The sequence below is a fragment of the Mobula hypostoma genome, chromosome 13, assembly GCF_963921235.1.
Source record: "Mobula hypostoma chromosome 13, sMobHyp1.1, whole genome shotgun sequence".
NCBI lineage: Eukaryota > Metazoa > Chordata > Chondrichthyes > Myliobatiformes > Myliobatidae > Mobula > Mobula hypostoma.
Window position 1 is genome coordinate 11,275,613 of NC_086109.1, and position 19,752 is coordinate 11,295,364.

Consider the following 19,752-nt stretch of genomic DNA (forward strand, 5'->3'; position numbering starts at 1 on the left):
TGGAGTGAAGAACCAATTTATAAATTCGTTGGGAGCGAGGGTAGAGTGCCGCGTGAAGGGTGTGGGACAGGTGGCAGAGAAGGAGTGCTGGGGTGGAGGGTGACTTTGGTGCAAACACACCCAGCCCTAAGATGCCAGGCAAGATCATTTGATTCTAAGCAATTGGTTTATTGAATCATTACAGTTGTGTCTCTGATGCTTTCCGCTCCTTCGCCTGTCCCTGCCCCCCTTTCCACTTCCAGTCCACAACAGAGACCCATAGCAGAATTAGTTTTATCATCATTCACATGTCATGAAATGTTTTTTTGTGTGGCAGCGGTACAGTGGAATACATAAAATTACTACAGTACTGTGCAAAACTCTTAAGCACCCTAGCTATTTCCTTGTGGCAAAGACTTTTGCACAGTACTGTGTGTGTGTGTGGTAATTGATAGTATTTTATGTATTGCAATGTACTGCTGCAAAATATCAATTTTCATGACGTGGCAGTGCTACTGAACCTGATTCTGAGCATGCCCGAGCAATGGCACAGTAAAATTGAGTAAAGTGTCACATGCTTTGCTGTACACATTCTGAACCCATTCTGACCTTGTGTGCTTCTCTTTTCAGCTTCCTTATTTGATCGATGGAGAAACAAAGATCACGCAGAGTAACGCCATCCTGCGGTACATTGCGAGGAAACACAATCTTGGTAAAATCGGTCTCCTTGGCAATCTCAAACACTTGCTGTCTGATCACTGTTCTAATAGCTCAAATTGGGATTCACCCTAATTCAAATCCCTCTGAGCGCTCACTTATTAGAGTTGTAGAGCACTACAGAACAGAAGTGGGCCTTTCAGCCCCTCTAGTCTGTGCTGAACTGTTATTCTCTATAGTTACATCAACCCGGACCTAAGCCCTCCCATTGATGAACTTATTTAAACTTCTCTTAAATGTTAAAATCATACCTGCATCTTCCACTTCCATTGGCATCTCGTTCCACACTGTCACCACCCTTAGAGTAAAGACATTCCCCCTCAGGTTCCCCTTAAGTGATTCAGCTTTCACCCTTCCACTGTGATCTCTAGTTCTAGTCTCGCCCAACCTCAATGGAAAAGCCTCCCTATCCCTGTCATAGTTTTGTATACCTCTATCAAATCTCTCATTCTCCTACACGCCAGGGAGTCAAGTTCTAACCTGTTCAGCCATTCCCTATAACTCAGGTCTTCTTCAAGTCCTGGCAATGTCCTTATAAATTTTAATTTTACTACCCTTATGAACACACGTGCTTACTTTGAAGTTGGGCGAAAGCAGAGCGTGATTTTAGTCCACTTCTGGAGTAGGTTGTATTTGTATAATGAAGAAAATAAGTGGAAAATCTCTGTTGGAATATGGAGTTCTGTAGAGGAGCTGCACAGTGTGACAACCACTGCTTCATGACCTACCCCTTCCCCCTTTTAACACCAATAATAAATAGTCATGGGAAAGTACAGCACAGAAACGTGCCCTTCAGCCCATCTAGTTCATGACATGCCGAAACATTTAAACTGCCTACTCCTATCGAGCTGCACTGGCACAATAACTCTCATACCCCTACTATCCATTTACCTATTGAAACTTAAACATTGAAAACAAGCTTGCATGCACCAGTTGTGTTGCCAGCTCGTTCCACACTCTTATGACCCTCTGAGTGAAGAAGTTTCCCCTTTAAATTTTTCACCTTTCACTCTTTACCCACGACCTGGTTGTAGTCCCACCCAACTCAGTGGAAAAAGCCTGTTTGCATTTACTCGATCTATACCTCTCATAATTTTGTATATCCCTGTCAAATCTCCTCTCAATCTTCGATGTTCCAAGGATGAGGAGCTTTTTCTTTTAAAGAACGGTACAGAAGAACCGCAGTGGTTCAAGAAACTGGCTCACTACTGCCACCGCCTGGAGTAGTTGGGTATGGACAAGGTGCTGCTCGCCACTCCTCCCCAGCCCTCCCTGAGGTAATCATTGTACAGGTCCTCTCCAGGTTTCGGCAGAGTTCCATGCCCCTCCCTCTGACACAGCCCATTACCCTCCAATTTCTTTCATCCATGGACCTATCGATGAGTCCTCTATCTCGTTGCTTCATCCTCGTTAATAGGAATTCCCCAATCTGGAAATAACTCGGAAAGTGTGTAGCTCAGGTGGTTGATGGTCGGCTGAAGTTGTTTCCGATCTTGGCAATACATTTGCAAGCAGATTTCCAAGATCAGGGAATAACTGAACCCAACCATTCCCCTATTTCATTACATCATTATCATCATCATATGACATGGTCAGTCATGGTCCTATGACTATGGAACTGGTTTGAATTGCCACCTTCTGAGCAGTGTCTTTACAAGATGGGTGACCCCAGCCAATATCAATACTCTTCAGAGGTTGTCTGCCTGGCATCAGAAGTCGCATAAGCAGGACTCGTACAACCGGTTGCTCATCCCCCATCTGCTCCAGTGGCTTCACGTGACCCTGATCAGGGTGGGGCTGGGCACCTTGCCTGTTGGTGACCTGCAGGATAGTGTAAGGAAGGAGCGGTTTACAGCTTCTTTGGTAGAGATGTCTCTCATTACACCCATTTATGTTTAATCCTCATTAATTGACATTCCACCACTCTTTCATTATATCCAGTGCTTAATCATCATTAATCTACTTTCCACTACTTTGTTACATATCTATTCAGTTTTTTCCTCATTATAGTAAAGTCCACTATTTCCTAATTGGTAAGAAATCATCATTACTATACTCAGAGGTACCTTTGTATAGGTAACAGCCTCAAACAACACCCCAACAATGCAGCCCAGGCACTTGCCATCCTGGGAAGAAGGCGATGTCTGTCCACTTTGTCTATGCCTTAAAATCTTGTGCATGTCTTTCAAGTCGTCTCTCGCCCTCTTTCGCTGCAAAGAGAAAAGCCCTAGCTCGCTCAACCTTTCTACATAAGACTTGTTCTATTAAATCAGACAGCATCTTGGTCTATCTCCCCTGCACCCTCTCTAAAGCTTTCACATCTTTCCTATAACGGAGTGATCAGAATTGAACAGAATATTCCAGGTGTGGTTTCATCAGGGTTTTACAGAGCTGCAACGTTACGTCCTGGGTCTTCAACTCAATACCCTGACTGACAAAGATCAACACACGATTCACCTTAACCACTCAGTTGCCTTAGCTCTGAAGAGATCTATAAATTCCAGGGTTCCTCTGCTCCTCCACACTGCTGCAAGTCCTGTCATTAACCTTGTACTCTACCTTCAAGTTTGACCATGCGACATATTTTGCTACACACTTCCTGACTGAAGTGCCAAATATAGTTCAATAGGTTTCAAATAGTACATTTAATTTAATATACAATATACATCGTGAAATTCTTTTACTTCGCAAACATCCACGAAAACAGAGGAGTGTCCAAAAAGTGTTAGAACCCCAAAGTCCCCCCAGCTCCCCCCACCCACGCATAAGCAGCAACAAAGCAACGATTCCCCCCCCACCCCCACCAGCATAAAAAGCATTGGCACCCCCCACGAGCACTCAAGCGTGCAGCAAAACATCAGTAAAGACACAGGCTTTTAGTACCGCAGACTCTCCCTCCCCCTATTAGGGAAAAAGAGTTGTACCCATTTCAGTGAGAGGGGAGACGTAACAAAACAACTCACTGATTTATGGTGTTAAAGCCTGTTGCGTCACTTTTTCCGGGCTCTGTGCCTCTGGGCACATGGCCAGCAGCAAACCCACTGTTTCCGATCTTCCTTGTTCTCCCACAATGCATCAGTCGCCTGCAGCAGCACCAGCCTTGAATCCACCCACCTCCAGACCCACGAAAATCCATTGCCCTGAAGGCGCGTTAGTCTTCTAGGCCGTGACTTTGGCATTTCGAAAGCGGCCAGTTGTGAGACCCTGAGAGCGGGTCCCATTCCCGCAAAGAACTGAAGTCAGAGTGTAACTCCAGGTCAGGGGCTTCAAAAGAACCTTGAAAGAGGAGAAAAAAAAATATCAAAGATAGAAATACGGCTGTTTCCGACAATGCACGCAAAGGAGTCGCCGTTTAGTGCCATCGTCACTCAGCTCTGCCTCTGAACCTCTCAGCCCAGCTTTGCATCTTATCAGTGTCCCATTGTAGCCTACCTTCTACACTATCTACAACACCAGCAAGCTCTCCTGAAAGCTCACTAACCTACTTTCCAGTTCCTTACCCAAGTCCTTTATAGAGCAGGGGTCCCAGAATACATTCCTGACCTCCAGTCTGAATACACACCGTCTACTGCTGCCCTCTGCCTTCTGTGGGCTAGCCAGTTTTGAATCCATACCGCTAAGTTTCCAAGGGATCCGTAAGTCGTAGGAGTAGAATTGGGCTCTTCGGCCCATTGAGTCTGCTCCACCATTCCATCTTGTTTGATTTATTATCCAGGGACACCTTGAATTTCGAGGTTGTGTCCTCTGTTCCAGGACTCCCCCACTGAGAAACAACCTTCCTGGATGAATGTAAGCTGGTGAGGACCTGTCTTTGGTGCAGTCTGGTGTGAACTCCTGGCATTCTTTCACTTGGATCTAAATGTCTGTATTCTTTTGTGCAGTTGGTGAGACTGACGCAGAGAAAGTTCGTGTCGATCTGATGGAAAACCAAGCGATGGATTTCCGCATGGCTATTGTTCGATTGTGTTACAACCCTGACTATGTGAGTCCGGCACCGGTGCTGATAAGTCAATACACTGCTGTTTTGTTTTCGTAGGGCAGAAGGGGAAGCTCAATTGTATTAAATGCGTGCCTTCAAAAGTTTAAGGCTGTGCTATGGCGAAAAACTTTACCATGCTGGCTTTTGAATCAGGAATGTGTCCTGTTTCAAGACTCAAGGTTGTTTAATGTCATTTCCAGTACACAAGTGTAAAGGAAAATGAAATAATTGTTACTCTGGATCAGATGCAGGACAATAAGATAAAGAATACAGTAATAAAAAATAAATATAATACAGTGGATTCTGGTTAATTGGGACACATTGTGACCAGGTCATTTTGGCCCAATTAAGCGGGTGATCCAATAGGCAAAGTTTTATGGAAATAGTTAAACAGCAGTTTGTCCTTTTTTTTTTAAAGAAAAAAAATACCTTTTAAACTAAGTAACAAATGATGTATTTAAATGAAAATGTAGCATGGCCAAGGGATTGAAACATCAATGAGTGGTGGTCCCTGGTTGAGAATCCTGCAGCCAACCTCAGGGGCGCTGCTGGCCCCGGGGGGTGCGGCCAGCCTCGGGGGCCGCTGCCGGGGGGTGCGGCCGGCCTCGGGAGGCTGCTGCCGGCCTCGGGAGGCTGCTGCCGGCAGCAATGCCAAGCAGGAAACAACATCTTCCTGTCAATTTCAGTGAAATACAGAACAAATTAGAATGCTCCCAAAACTACCACAGTACTACATAAATCATGAGTATTAGATCCTCATAGTTATCGACAGAAGAATTCATTTTGTACACACTGACTTGTTCTTTTGATTGACTGAATAGAATCAGTGAAGATAATGGACTGTCTTCAAACAATGCTTTTGACAATTGCATCCTCCAAATCTTCATTTTAATTGTAACAGTCAAGATTATTGCTGATACTTTTAAATTCTTTGTAGTTCTTTTCTAACTTGTTGAAGTAGCGAAAGTGTTTCATTTTCGCTCCCAGCCATTTCTGGCACCTCCAAGCCTGAATGCTTGAGACTGCGGTGAGCAGAACTGCTCTGAATTGTCTTGCTGTTTATTACTTGCCAACTATCAGCAATAAAAATGCTGCTTTCTTAACACAAACACATAAACAGTTATTTAAAAAAAACTTGGCTCCAAGCACAGTGCAGTGTCTCAGGGCCACTACTGAAGCTGGTTAGGAAATGTTCAGCAACAGGGTAGCCTAATTGAGGCAAGTGGTAGAGTCCCAAATAAAGAAAAGGGAATCCCAGCTATTTTCTGTTTTTGTTCTTTAACGATTGTTCCAAATAAGCAGCTGTCCTGATTAACAAATGGCCCAATTAACCAGAATCCGCTGTACGTGACACAGGAGAATCTGTACATAAGGTGAACGACAGGAAATGAGAAAGTGGTGGTGGGGGGTGGGTTAACGGGTGGAGGTGTTGATCAGCCTTGCTGCTTGGTGAAGGTAACCCACACAAACTCAGCAGGCCAGGCAGCATCTATGGGGGGAGGAGAAAAAAAAAGTACGGTTGATGTTTCAGGCTGAAACCTTTTGGCAGGACTGGAGGAGAAAAAGCTGAGGAGTAGATTTAAAAGGTGGGAGGGAGGGGAGAGAGAACCACCAGGAGGTGATAGGTGAAACCTGGAGGGGAGGGAGGAAGTAAAGAGCTGGGAAGTTGATTGGTGAGAGAGGGAAAAGGGAATGGGAACTGGAGAAGGGTAGGGTTGGGGGGGGGGGGGGGATCATTACCAGAAGTTTAAGAGATCGATGTCCGTGCCATCAGGTTGGAGGCAACCCAAATGGAATACAAGGTGTCGTTCCTCCAGCCTAAGTGTTGCCTCATCACGATAGTGGAGGAGGCCATCGATTGGACGTATTGGAATGGGAAGTGGGTGGCTACTGGGAGATCCCACTTGTTCTGGCAGACGGAGCATAGTCGCTCAGCGAGGCAGTCTCCCAATCTATACTGGGTCTTACCGATGTCCAGGAGGCCACACCAGGAGCATCGAACACAGTAAATGACCCCAACAGGTTTGCAGGTGAAGTGTCGCCTCACCTGGAAGGACTGTTTAGGGCCTTGGGTGTTAGGGAGGAGGTGTGGGGGCAGGTGTGGCTCTTGTTCCACTTGAAAGGATAAGTGCCAGGAGGGAGATCAGTGGGGAGGGACGAATGGACAAGGGAGTCACGTCGGGAGTGATACTGCAGAAAGTGGGAAGAGGGAAAGATGTGCTTGGTGTTGGGATCCCGCTGGATGTGGCGGACGTTTCGGAGAATTATAGGCTGGACGCGGAGGCTGGTGGGGTGATAGGTGAGGACACGGAACCCTCTCCCTGGTAGGGTGGCGGGAGAACTCTGACCTTGGTGAAAGTAATTGTCTTTGAATCTGGTGGTCCTGGTGTGGATGCTGCATAGTCCTTCCAATCAGGCAACGTTGTGAGTGGGAAATAAGGACCCTTAATAATGAGGGTTGTTCCGTGGACGATTCTTCCGCACTCAAAAGTAATTAAGTTTTCAATTTTGGACATTGTTGCTTTTGAATGACCCTTGTATGATAAGTGCAATTAGAAGAGTTTGTTTTAAATAGGGCTTGGGAAAAGTGCTGGGCCTTTGAAGGAGCTGTGGTTTAAAATGCCTCATTTGCAGTGATCCTATAAATTGATCCTCTTTATCCAAGCATGTGAAATTCAATGGGGATTGAGGTTTCTAATTCGGCATTAGACAGGAATTGACTAATTGATCATAAACACAGGAGTTTCTGCAGGTGCTGGAAACCCAGAGGAGCGCACACAGCAATACACACACAATGCTGGGGGAACTCAGCAGGCCAGACAGCATCTATGGGAAAGAGTACAGTCCACATTCCAGGCTGAGACCCGAAGGGTCCTGTCGACCCTTCCGTAGATGCTGCCTGACCTGCTGAGGTCCTCCAGCATTATGTGTGTGTTGACTAGAAGTTTGTATTTGACAAGGTTTGATTGTGAAATTCTGTTTGGCTGCGTTTGGTAGCAGTTCTCGGGCTTGTGTGGTCCTGGGGTTTTGCAGTGTTAGTGGCTGTGTGTTGGCAGTGAGAGAAAGGCCCTAATCCAGCCCCGGCCTCTAAAAGGCATGGAGACACAGGAGTAACAAGCGAACTGGTAGAATTCAGTGGCTCAAGCAGCATCTGTTGAAGAAAGGAACCACTGGTGTTTCGGTTTGAAAACCTACATTGGGGTTCTTTCCTTCCACAGATGCTGCCTGAACAACTGAGTTCCTCTGAGGGGCATCTTCACTTTATCCTGCAGTACCAGTTGCAACAGTAGGTGGCACTCTTCAAGGTCCTTATAGTGACAAAGGGCCACCAGCTTTTGGGACCCAGAGGATCCCAACCTGGGATTCACGGATCCCTCCGTTAATGGTAGGGGTCCATGGCATATAAAAAAAAATTGGGAACCCCTGCCTTAACCCATCAGGTCCAGGATAAAAAAAAACTAAAAAGGGGAACAAGATGGAGTTGGTACTGAAAGGGGGAGAAAAGAAATTGGATTCTTTATAATGATAATTGTTTTTCTAAATTCTATAATATGGGCAATTAGTAGCCTAAATTTAACTAGTTTGAGGGAAAGGTTAAGTGAGCAAGGGCTATTTTCATTGGAATGAAGGAGAATGAGAGGTGACTTGATAGACAATGGACAATAGGTGCAGGAGCAGGCCATTCAGCCCTTTGAGCCAGCACTACCATTCACTGTGATCATGGCTGATCATCCACAATCAGTACCCTTTTCCTGCCTTCTCCCCGTATCCCTTCACTCCGCTATCTTTACGAGCTCTATCTAACTCTTTCTTGAAAGAATCCAGAGAATTGGCCTCCTCTGCCTTCTGAGGCAGTGGTGTTCATGATAAAGAGGCCTAGATAGTGGAGAGTCAGAGACTTTTTCCCGGGGTGGAAATGTCGGACTTCAAGGTGATTGGAGGAATGCATAGGGGGAGATGACTGAGGCAGGTATTTTAAATATACAGAGGGTGGTTTACGCTTGGAAGTTACAGCCGGGGTGGCGGTAGAGGCAGATATATTAGGGAGATTTCAGAGATTCTTAGATAGGCACTTGGATGAAAGAAAAATTGAGGGCAGTGTGGGAGGGAAGGGTTATATTGATCACGGAGTTGGTTAAGTGGTCAACACAACATCATTGGGCTAAGGGCCTGTACTGAACTGTACTGTTCTATACTCTGTCCTAACTTGTTTTAGTATAAATGAATTGTAATGCAGAAAATTACTCGTACTTTCTCAAGTACACTGGTTGCTAAGCAACACCCTTGGGTAGACTAAAGAGCCAACACTCATCAATGGATTTGGACAATTATGAGAGGCAGATAAAGGGTAGACAGAACCTTTTCTCCCCCCCAGGGTAGAACACTAAAAGGCATAGCTTTTATATCGTGTGTGAGAGAGAGAGAGAATCAGATTTATAACGTTTTTTTATAGACGGGTTGATTTCATCTTGGAATAGGTTAAATGGTAAATGCAACTTAATAGGCTTAAGGGCCTATGCTGTGCTTAGTGTTGTATGTTTTGTTTCATGTCTTTAAGTACCAGAGAAGTCAAATGTACTCCTGAAGCAGCATCTACAGGATATAAGAGCCAAATCTATTTGCTGCTGTGAAGGAAAGGGGATCTGGGTTGTTAGAACTGGATTATTGTTCCCCTACACCATAATCTTCACTGTTGTTGGTTGATCATTCACTGCTGTCCGATAGTTTATCACAGTGTTTGGGAGAGGCTATGGACTTGCAAGTTTTTTTTTATATAGTCATGATGCCATTGATTATTTAAATTCTATGAAATGTCCTGGTTACCGCAATAACAAAGGAGCTTCTTGTGGACTACAGGAGGAATGGAGACAGGCCAACCCCTATTGACATCAGTGGAGCTGGGGTTGAGAGGTGAACAGCTTTAAGTTCCTCGGCATGCACATCACTGAGGATCTTGTGTTGCCTGTACATAACTGGCTGTGTGGTGAAAAAAGCACAACAGCCTCTTTCACCTCAGACAGTTGAAGATCGGTGGTGTGCAAGTGGAACAGGTCAAAAGCTTTAAGTTCCTCGGGGTCAATATCACAAATGACCTGACTTGGTCCAACCAAACAGAGTTCACTGCCCAGAAGGCCCACCAGTGCCTTTACTTCCTGAGAAAGCTCAGGAAATTTGGCCTGTCCCCTAAAACCCTCACTAATTTTTATAGATGCACCGTAGAAAGCATTCTTCTAGGGTACATCACAACCTGGTGTGGAAGTTGCCCTGTCCAAGACCAGAAGAAGCTGCAGAAGATCGTGAGTACAGCCCAGCACATCACACAAACCAATCTTCCGTCCTTGGACTCACTTTACACCGCACGCTGTCGGAGCAGTGCTGCCAGGATAATCAAGGACATGACCTACCCAGCCAACACACTTTTCATCCCTCTTCCCCCCAGAAGAAGGCTCAGGAGTTTTAAGACTCGTACGGCCAGATTTGGGAACAGCTTCTTTCCAACTGTGATAAGACTGCTGAGCGGATCCTGACCTGGATCTGGGCCGTACCCTCCAAATATCCAGACCTTCCTCCCGGTTTTTTTGCACTACCTTACTTTCCCTTTTCTGTTTATGATTTATAACTTTAATTTTTAATATTTATGATCGATTTGTACTCCAGGGAGCGGGAAGCGCAGAATCAAATATTGCTGTGATGATTGTACGCTGTAGTATCAATTGTTTGGCGACAATAAAGTATGAAGATGTTTGGCATGGGCGCCCAAATCCTAAGAAGTTTCTACAGGGGCACAGTTGAGATCATCCTGACTGGCTGCATCACTGCCTGGTATGGGAACTGTACTTCCCTCAATCACAGGACTCTACAGAGATGTGCGGACAGCCCAGTGCATCTGTAGATGTCAACTTCCCACTGTTCAGGCCATTTACAGAGACAGGTGTGTAAAAAGGGCCTGAGGGATCACTGGGGACCCAAGTCACCCCAATCACAATCTATTCCAGCTGCTACCATCCGGGAAAAGGTACCGCAGTGTTAAAGCCGGGACCAACAGGCTCCGGGATAGCTTCTTCCACCAGGCCATTGGACTGATTAATTCATGCTGATACAACTGTATTTCTATGTTGTATTGACTATCCTGTTGTACATACTATTTATTATAAATTGCACACGTAGATGGATGTAATGTAAAGGTTTTTACCCTTCATATATATAAAGGATGCAAGTAATAAAGTAAATTTGATTTGATAACTGTCTAAGAATGTCCCTCAGGACTTTCATCTTAACCAGCCTATTGGCTGCTTGGTGGTATAATACTCCTTCTTTGCCAGTAAAGTTCTTGTATTGTGTTTTGAGAGAAGCCTTCTGTATAAGTGCAAGTTATTTGACCCTGAGTATTTGGTCTATGGAGAAACACACAAAATGTTGGAGGAACTCAGCAGGTCAGGTAGCATCAATGGAGGGAGATAAACAGAAGATGTTATCAGGTTGGCATGCTTCATCAGGACTGAAAGGTCAACCAATAGTTTTCCTCCACAGATGCGGCCTGACCTGCTGAGTTCCCAAGGCTTTCCTCTGTGTTGCTCAAGATTCCCAGCATCTGCAGAAACTTTTTTGAGTCTCTGTGGTCTATTGAGAGGACTGGCTAATGCCATGGTAACACTTGCAGTTGTTAGTATCCCCAGAAGGTGGTGCCATTGCAAGGAATTTTTTAAAATTTTTATTTTTTTGTTACAAGGAGTTGTTCCATAAAATAGCAATTGAAACTTCCTAGCTGGGTAGTAGAATGTTTCCTCCAGTTGACTATTTCTTTATTTCTTGCATTCTTCACACACACATGGGGAGTAAAAATCTTTACATTATGTCTTTATCTGAATGTGTAATGTGCAAATTATTGCAAGTTTCTATATGTACAAAGATATACAACAGAACAGTCAATATAGCTTAGAAATATAATTGTATCAGTGTAAATTAATCAGTCTGATGGCCTGGTGGAAGAAGCTGACACGGAGCCTGTTGGTCCTGGCTTTAATGCTGTGGTACTGTTTCCGGATGGTAGCAGCTGGAACAGTTTGTGGTCGGGGTGACTCGGGTCCCCAATGATCCTTCGGGCCCTTTTTACACACCTGTTGCTGTAAATGTCCTGAAAAGTGGTAAGTTCACATCTACAGATGGTCTGGGCTGTCCGCACTACTCTCTGCTGAGTCCTGTGATTGAGGGAAGTACAGCTCCCATACCAGGCAGTGATGCAGCCAGTCAGGATGCTCTCAATTGTGCCCCTGTAGTCCTTAGGATTTGGGGACTTGTGCCAAGCTTTTTCAACCGTCTGAGGTGAAAGAGGTGTTGTTGTGCTTTTTCACCACTCAACCAGTATGTACAGACTAAGAGAGGTCCTCGGTAATGTGTATGCCGAGGAACCCGAAGCTGTTCACCCTCTCATCCCCAGACCCATTCACATCAATAGGGGTTAGCCTGTCTCCATTCCTCCTGTAGTCCACAACCAGCTCCATTGTTATTGTGACATTGAGGGAGAGGTTGTTTTCTTGACACCACGGTGTCAGGGTGATGACTTCTCTGTAGGCTGCCTCGTTATTATCTGAGTTAAGGCCAATCAATGTAGTGTCGTCAGCAAATTTAATTAGCAGATTGGAGCTATTAGCAGATGGTGCTATATCTATGTTTCTCTGTTAAACAAACACTCCCAACCCAACCACCTCGCTGGTGCTGTTCGGACCAGAGTGTTCTTGGTTATCGGGCAGCAAGTGATACAAATCTTCTCTTTTTCTTACAAAAAGAACTAAAATGCTGAATAGAGTTGTACTACAGACCCAACCCCCCCCCCCCAAACCAATGGCCACCAGTACATTATGGAACTGATGTGAGAGCAGATTAGGGAAAGTTGTAAAAACGACAGGGTTGTTGCAGTGGGTGACTTCAACTTGCCTATTGCAGACTGCGTCCTTCATTTTGCTAAAGACACAATTTGTTGCGAGGATATTAAATCAATGTTGAGATAATCCAATGAGGGGCCATACTGGACCTGGTGTTGCATGATGAGACTGGCCAGATGACACAACATTACAGTGGGCAAACAACTGGGGGACAAGGAATTACCACTCCTTGGGTTTTAAAGTAGCTATAAACAAGAATAAGTATTAACCTTGCAAGAGAGTCTTAAATTGGAGTGGGGCAAATTACAAGAGTATTGGGCATGAATTAGGGAGAATAAATTGGGAATGGCTATATTTAAGCCAGATCACATCTGACACGTGGAGTGTAATTAAAGAACAACTGCACAGAGTACAGGACAGGTCTGTTTCAGCAAGAAGGGAGAACAGTACTGGCAAGGTAAGAGAACCTTGGATGTCGAGAGAGCTTATGAATTTAATCAAGAAAAGAGAAAAAGTATGTAAGGTTTAGGGAGCTAAACTCAAACAGAACCCTTAAGGATTATGAAGAGACCAGAAAGTGCTCCGTAAGGGGGTTGGGTAAGCCAAGAAGATTGATGGCAAGTAGGATTAAAGAGAATTCCAAGGCATTTTATTGCAGGTACATCGTGCATAGGGAGTGGATAGGACCACTAGAGGATAATGAAGGAAACGTGCTTGGAGGCAGAGGTTGTGGGTGAGGTCCTGAATGAATACTTTGCATTAGTATTTACCAATGAAAAGGACCTGGAGGATGGGGAGATCCGTGTTGACTGTACTAATTTGCTACGACATTTCATGATAAAGAAGAGGGTAGTGTGGGGTCTCTTGGAGTGGCTAAGTCCTCTGGCTCTGATGGGATAGACTTCAGGCTAATGAAGAGTCCATAGATGAGTTTGCTGGGGCCTTGACCAATATCTTCTTGTCCTCTCCAGCCACAGGCAAGGTCGTGGAGGACTGTCAAGTGGCGAATGTTCTATTATTCAAGAAGGGAACTAGGGAAAATCCTGGAAACCATAGAACAGTGAATCTCATGTCAGTGCTAGGGATAGCATTTATGAGCATTTGGAAAATCATGGATTGATCAGTCAGTCTACCATTGTGCAGGGCAAGTCGTGTCTTGCCAACTTGAATTTTTCAAGAATGTGAGGAAGGGGATTGAAGGTAAAAATGTAGGTGTTTTCTGCAAAGATTTTAGTAAGGTATTCAATGTTATGGAATGCTCATCCAGAAGATTAAGATGCATGGGATCCATGGTGAATTGACTGCTTGGATCCAGAATTGGCTTGCTCATAGAAGAGAAGATGGAGGTCGAAGGGAGTTATTCTAGCTGGAGGTCTGAGATTAGCGGTGCTCTGCAAGGATTTATATTGGGAACTCTGCTGCTTGTAATATACAAGTCTGCAGATGATGCAAAGCTATGTGGTGGTGTGGATGGTGTAGAACAGTGGTCCCCAACCACCGGGCCACAAAGATGTGCTACTAGGCCGCGAGGAAACGATATGATTTGGTGATATGAAACGATATGAGTCAGCTGCACCTTTCCTCATTCCTTGTCACACATTGTAGAACTTGAACACCACCCCCCCTCCCCCCCCCCCAGACGGTCGGCAGCTGGTTTGCAAGAATATCATCAATATTAACCAAAAAAGGTGGGGACCCCTGGTGTAGAAGCCTGGCAAAGAATACACGGTTTATGGATCATTTGCAGATGTGAGTGGAAAAATGTTAGATGGAATTTAACCCAGCCAGATGTGAAGTGTTGCACCTTGGTAGGTGAAATGTAAAGGGGCAGTACACTGTTAATGTTAACGATTACTAGTGACAATGAGCAGAGGGATCTTGGAGTCCCAAGTTCCCAGCTCCTTGAAAGTGGCTACATAAGTTGATAGGATGGTAAAGAAGGCATTTGACATGCTTGCTTTTATTAGTTGAGGAACTGAGTTCAAGTCAGGAAGTGCTGGTAGCTAGAGTTTTACAGAGTCTGGTATCCATTTCTGCTCACCACATTATTTAGGAGAGGGCTTTGGAGAGGAAGCAGACAAAGTTTCCCAGGATTCTGCCTGGATTAGAGGGAATTAGGAGAGGCTGGACAAACTTCGTTTGCTTTCTCTGGAATAGCTGAGGGAAGATCTCATAAAGCTGCAGTTCCCAACCTGGGATCCACTGACCCCTTGATTATGGTGGGGATCCATGGCATAACAAAAGGGGGTGGAGAACCCCTGTCAGAGGTTTAAAAGATTGAGAAGCATGGAAGAAGTAGACAGACAGTATCTTAATCTCAGGGTCAAAATGTTTAATTCTTGAGGCATTTAAGGTGAGAGAGGGTAAATTCAAAGGAGATTTTTACATGGAAGTGCTGGATGCTTGGGATGGTGGCTGATTCAAATATGATAAGGGTATTCAAGATGCTCTTCAGTAGCCACCTGAATGGGTAGGAACCAGATGAGTATGGACATTATGTAGAGAGAAGGGATTAGTTTAGTTGGTTACTTATTTAATTTGTTCGACACAACATTGTGGGCAGAACTGTCTGTTCCTGTGCTGAACTGTTTTATGTTCTATCAAATAATTACTTAAGCTCTTCCTGTGCTACCTTGACGACTGCATTGATGCTGCTTCATGCACCCATGACGAGCTTGTCAATTTCATCAACTTTGCCTCCATCTTTCACCCTGCACTTAAATTCACTTGGTCCATTTCTGACAGCTCCCTCCCATTTCTTGATCTTTCTTCGCCATCTCTAGAGACAAACTGTAAAACCTACCGATTCCTGCGGCTATCTTGACTATATGTCTTCCCAGCTTGAAGCCTGTAAAAACGCTGTTCCATTTTCTCAGTTCCTTCGTCTCCACTGCATGTGTTCCCAGGATGAGGCTTTCCTTGCGAGGACAACAGAGAAAGAGGTTTTCCTTCCTCCACCATTGACGCTGCCCTCACCCGCATCTCCTCCATTTCCCAGATATCTGCCCTCACTTCATCTTCGTGCCGCCGTTACAGGAACAGAGTTCCTCTTGAACTCTCCTACCACCCCATGAGCCTCCACGTCCAACACATCATTCTCTTCAACTTCGACCATCTCCAGCAGGATCTCAGGATGAAACATACCATCACTCTAACGCTTTCTGCTGGCATTGCTCCCTCTGTTATTCCCTAATTTCCCTCCTGGCACATATCCCTGCAAGTGACAGAAATGCGACAGCTGCCCATTCACCTCCTCCATTACATCCATTCAGGGGCCCCCAACAGTCCTCCCAGATGAGGCAACATTTCACCTGCGAATCTGTTGAGGTTGTCAATTGTATCTGGTGCTCCTGATGTAGCCCCCTCTACGTTGGTGAGACGCAATGTAAATTGGGGAAATGCTTTGTCAATCACCCCTGCTCCGCCCAGCAAAAGCAGAGTTTCCTGGTGGCCAACAATTTTTGTTCCCGTCTCCAGGCCCGTTCTGACACACCGGGTCTTGGCCTCCTCTGGGTGGAGGAGCAGCACCTCAAATTCCATCTGTGTAGCCTCCAACCTGATCGAATGAGCACTGACACGAGGAAAGGTGCAGATGCTGGAAATTCAAACAACACCCAAAAAATGCTGGTGAACGCAGCAGGCCAGGCAGCATCTCTAGGAAGAGGTACAGTCGATGTTTTGGGCTGGGACCCTTGATAAACATTGATTTTTTTTTTTCTTTTTTAATTCCTCCTTCCCTCTGCTTCCATTCCCCAGTCTGGTCTCTTACCTCTCCTCTCCTGCCTGTCACCTCCCCCTGGTGCCCCTCCTTCCCTTTCTCCTATGGTTCACTCTCCTTTCCTGTCAGGTTACTTCTCCAGCTCTTTATCTTTCCAACTCATCCTGGCTTCACCTATCACCTTCTAACTTGTTCTCCTTCCCCTCTCTTTTCCCATCTCCCATTTTCTTATTCTGGCATCTTCCCCCTTCCTTTCCACTCCGGGGCTGGGGGGGCGGGGGGTAATGTTCTCGGCCCGAACGTCGACTATTTTGTTCATTTCCATGGATACTGCCTGAACTGGTGAGTTCCACCATCATTTCGTGTGTGTTGCTCTTCACAATGATGAGAACTCTAGCCTCTCTTCCTTTCTGCCTTAACACAGTCTGTTACTTGTTCACGGGCTCTCATTGTGAGAGATCCCCTGACGTAAATGAGCAGGAATCAAATGCAAGTTGTGACTTGAACTGGCTCGATCTTTTACAAAATGTACCATCAGAGTTACGACTTTGCAAGTGCAACGAGCAATGAATAAGGTTCAAGGTTCAAATTAATTTGATTACCAAAGCACATACATGTCGCCATATACTACCTTGAAATTCATTTTCTTGCAGGCATCACAATAGAACAAAAAAAATTACTGTAGAATTAGTGGAAAAACTACACACAAAGACTGACAAACAACCAATGTGTAAAAGAAGACAAACTGTATAAATACAAATAAAAAATAATAAATAATATTGATATTCATCAGTCCTGATGAAGGGTCTTGGCCCAAACTGTTGATTCGTTATTTTCTATAATCAATACTGCCTGACCGCCAGCATTTTGTGTGTTACTCTGGATTTACAGCATTTGCAGTATTCCTTGTGCTAATTATTATTGAGAACATGAGTTGTAGAATCCTTGAAAGTGAGTCGGTAGGTTGTGGAATCAGTTCGGTGTTGAGGTGAGTGATGGTACTCTTTCAGGTTTAGGAGCCTGATGGTTGAAGAGTAATAATTGTTCCTGAACCTCTTGGTGTGGAACCTGAAGCTCCTGTACCTCTGGCTGGAAGGGTAATAACTACCAACTTCAAACCCCAAATTTGTTTACTACTTAAAATGCCACTTGATATACAGTACTGTGCAAAAGTCTTAGTAACATGTATGTAGCTAAGGTGCATAAGACTTTGCATAGTACTGTAGTAATTCTATGTATTGCATTGTACTGCTGGCACAAAAGAAACATGGTATACAGTTGCAAGAAGTTGTTTGTGAAACCTTTGCAGTTACCTGGTTTTCTGCATTAATTACTCGGATCACATTTTATGAGCGATTATTGCAGAAAACCTGACGATTGCAAAGGGTTTGCAAACTTTTTCTTGCAACTGTATGTGAGTGATCATGATCCTGATTCAGATATGGGTCTCTATGGATTGAGTGGGATGGAGGGAAGGGACTGGGAAGCACCAGAGAGACATTCTGTAATGATCAATAAACCAATTGTTTAGAATCAAATGACCTTGCTGGTTGTCTCAGGGTTGGGTGTATCTGCAACTGTGCCAGCCCCCTGCTCTGGCACTCCTTCTCTGCCACCTGTCCCAACCCCTCTCGTGATGCCCCACCCTCGCCATTCTCAGTATCCTTTGCTCTGACCAGATTTACAACCTTGCTCTTCTCCACTTTGACACGCACAGGACTGTGCAAAAACCTTCAGCAGCCTAGATACAGCATGTGCCTAAGACTTTTGCAGAGTACTGTAAAATGAGTTGAAAACAAATTTTATTGTTGGCTTTTGATGGTGAAACTTGGCCGTCTCTATTATGAGCTACTTGATGACAGTGCAAAGGTGCTGTTTGTTGTGAGTACAGAGCATTATAGATTGTGACAGTTTTCTGATGTGATTGATGCAGGAAAAACTGAAGCCTGATTACTTGAAGAATCTGCCAGATGTATTGAAGCAGTTCTCCGATTTCCTGGGGGAAAGGTCATGGTTTGCAGGTGACAAGGTAGGTTTCTCTTCGGGCTGATGTTGCATTAACCATGGTGGGACGTGTTCTCACTATTTTCATAGAGTTGTAGAGATTAGAAAGGCCATTCAGCCCATTGTGTTTATGGTGACCATTTTGGCCTCTTGCACTAATCCTGCTCACCTTCAATAGAACTGTGCCATTGATACCTTGCCTGTTTCTGGGGCCTGTCTAAAAGCTTTGGAAATCATGGTAATTGTATTAGATTTCTCGAACAGCTCTGAGGGTGTGTTCCAGGTATTTCCACCACTACCTGTAAGGAGTCTGTACGTTCTCCCAGATTTCCTCTGGATGCTCTGGTTTCCTCCCACATTGCAGAGACATGCCAGTTGGTAGGTTAATTGGTCATTGTAAGTTGTCCCATGATTAGGCTAGGGTTAAATTGAGGGAATTGCTGGGCGGTGTGACTCAAAGGGTTGGAGCTGCCTATTCTGTGCTGGATCTCCAAATAAATAAACTAAATATTGACTGTCATGTGTTTAAAATAAAGAAGTATTTTTAGAGAGAGTTTTGTTTTTCAATATGGTAACAGGCCCTTCCATCCCATGAACCCATGCTGCCTAGTTACTCATGAGCAATTAACCCTCTAACCTGTACATCTTTGAACTGTGAGGATACTGGAGCACCTGAGGAAATGCAAGCAATCATGGGGAGAACGTCCTTGTAGGCACAGTAGTAATTGGCAGTTAGTGTAATGCTATAACAGCACCAGCTACCTGGGTTTAATTTCCACCACCCACATCCCCTGTAAAATTTATGCCTCCAGGTCTATGCTCTTAGTTTCTGCTACTCCTACCATGGAGGCAAAATGTCTCTCTTTACCTTGTATACTTTGTCCATGCTTTCTGTAGTGGCTAATCTAGGGCATAGCAAAGTTGTAGAAACTTGGATTCTGTGTTGAAGTAAAATACATAGCTTTATGGCACAGAAACAGGCCATTTGACCCATCTTGACCATGCTCCTCATGCTTATTTACATTAAACCCATTTATTTAGAGAGACAGCATGGAATAGGCCCTTCCGGCCCAACGAGCCGCTCTGCCCAACAACCCAACTATCCCAGCAAGTGGCCAAAGCGCTACACTTGCCCATTTCCTCCACTCGGCCCTAAACAGTCCTTCCAGGTGAGGCAACACTTCATCTGCGAGTCTGCTGCGGCAGTCCGTTGTTCCCAGTGTGGCCTGTACATCGGTAGGCACATCGTAAATTAGGGGACTGCTTCATTGAGCACCTCCGTTCCATCTGCCAAAAGTGGAGCTTGTTTAATTGCTTTCCCATTCTTGTTCTGGCATGTTGGTCCATGGCCTCCTCTTGTGCCAGGATGAGACCACTCTCAGGGTGGAGGAGCAACACCTTTTTCCATCTGGGTGGCCTCCAACCTGATGGCATGAATATCTATTTCTACTTCCAGTTTTTTTAAAAAAAAA

The 19,752-nt window shown here is 44.8% G+C and overlaps 1 protein-coding gene across 1 annotated transcript in view; it reads left to right on the forward strand.

Annotated features, from left to right (window-relative positions):
* LOC134355429 (glutathione S-transferase Mu 3-like) overlaps positions 1 to 19,752 on the forward strand; it is a 41,933-nt gene that overhangs the window by 18,636 nt on the left and 3,545 nt on the right. The window contains exons 4-6 of the mRNA XM_063065294.1: positions 610 to 691; positions 4,578 to 4,678; positions 18,210 to 18,305. Coding sequence (XP_062921364.1) covers positions 610 to 691; positions 4,578 to 4,678; positions 18,210 to 18,305 — 279 coding nt within the window. The remainder of the gene's footprint in view (positions 1 to 609; positions 692 to 4,577; positions 4,679 to 18,209; positions 18,306 to 19,752) is intronic.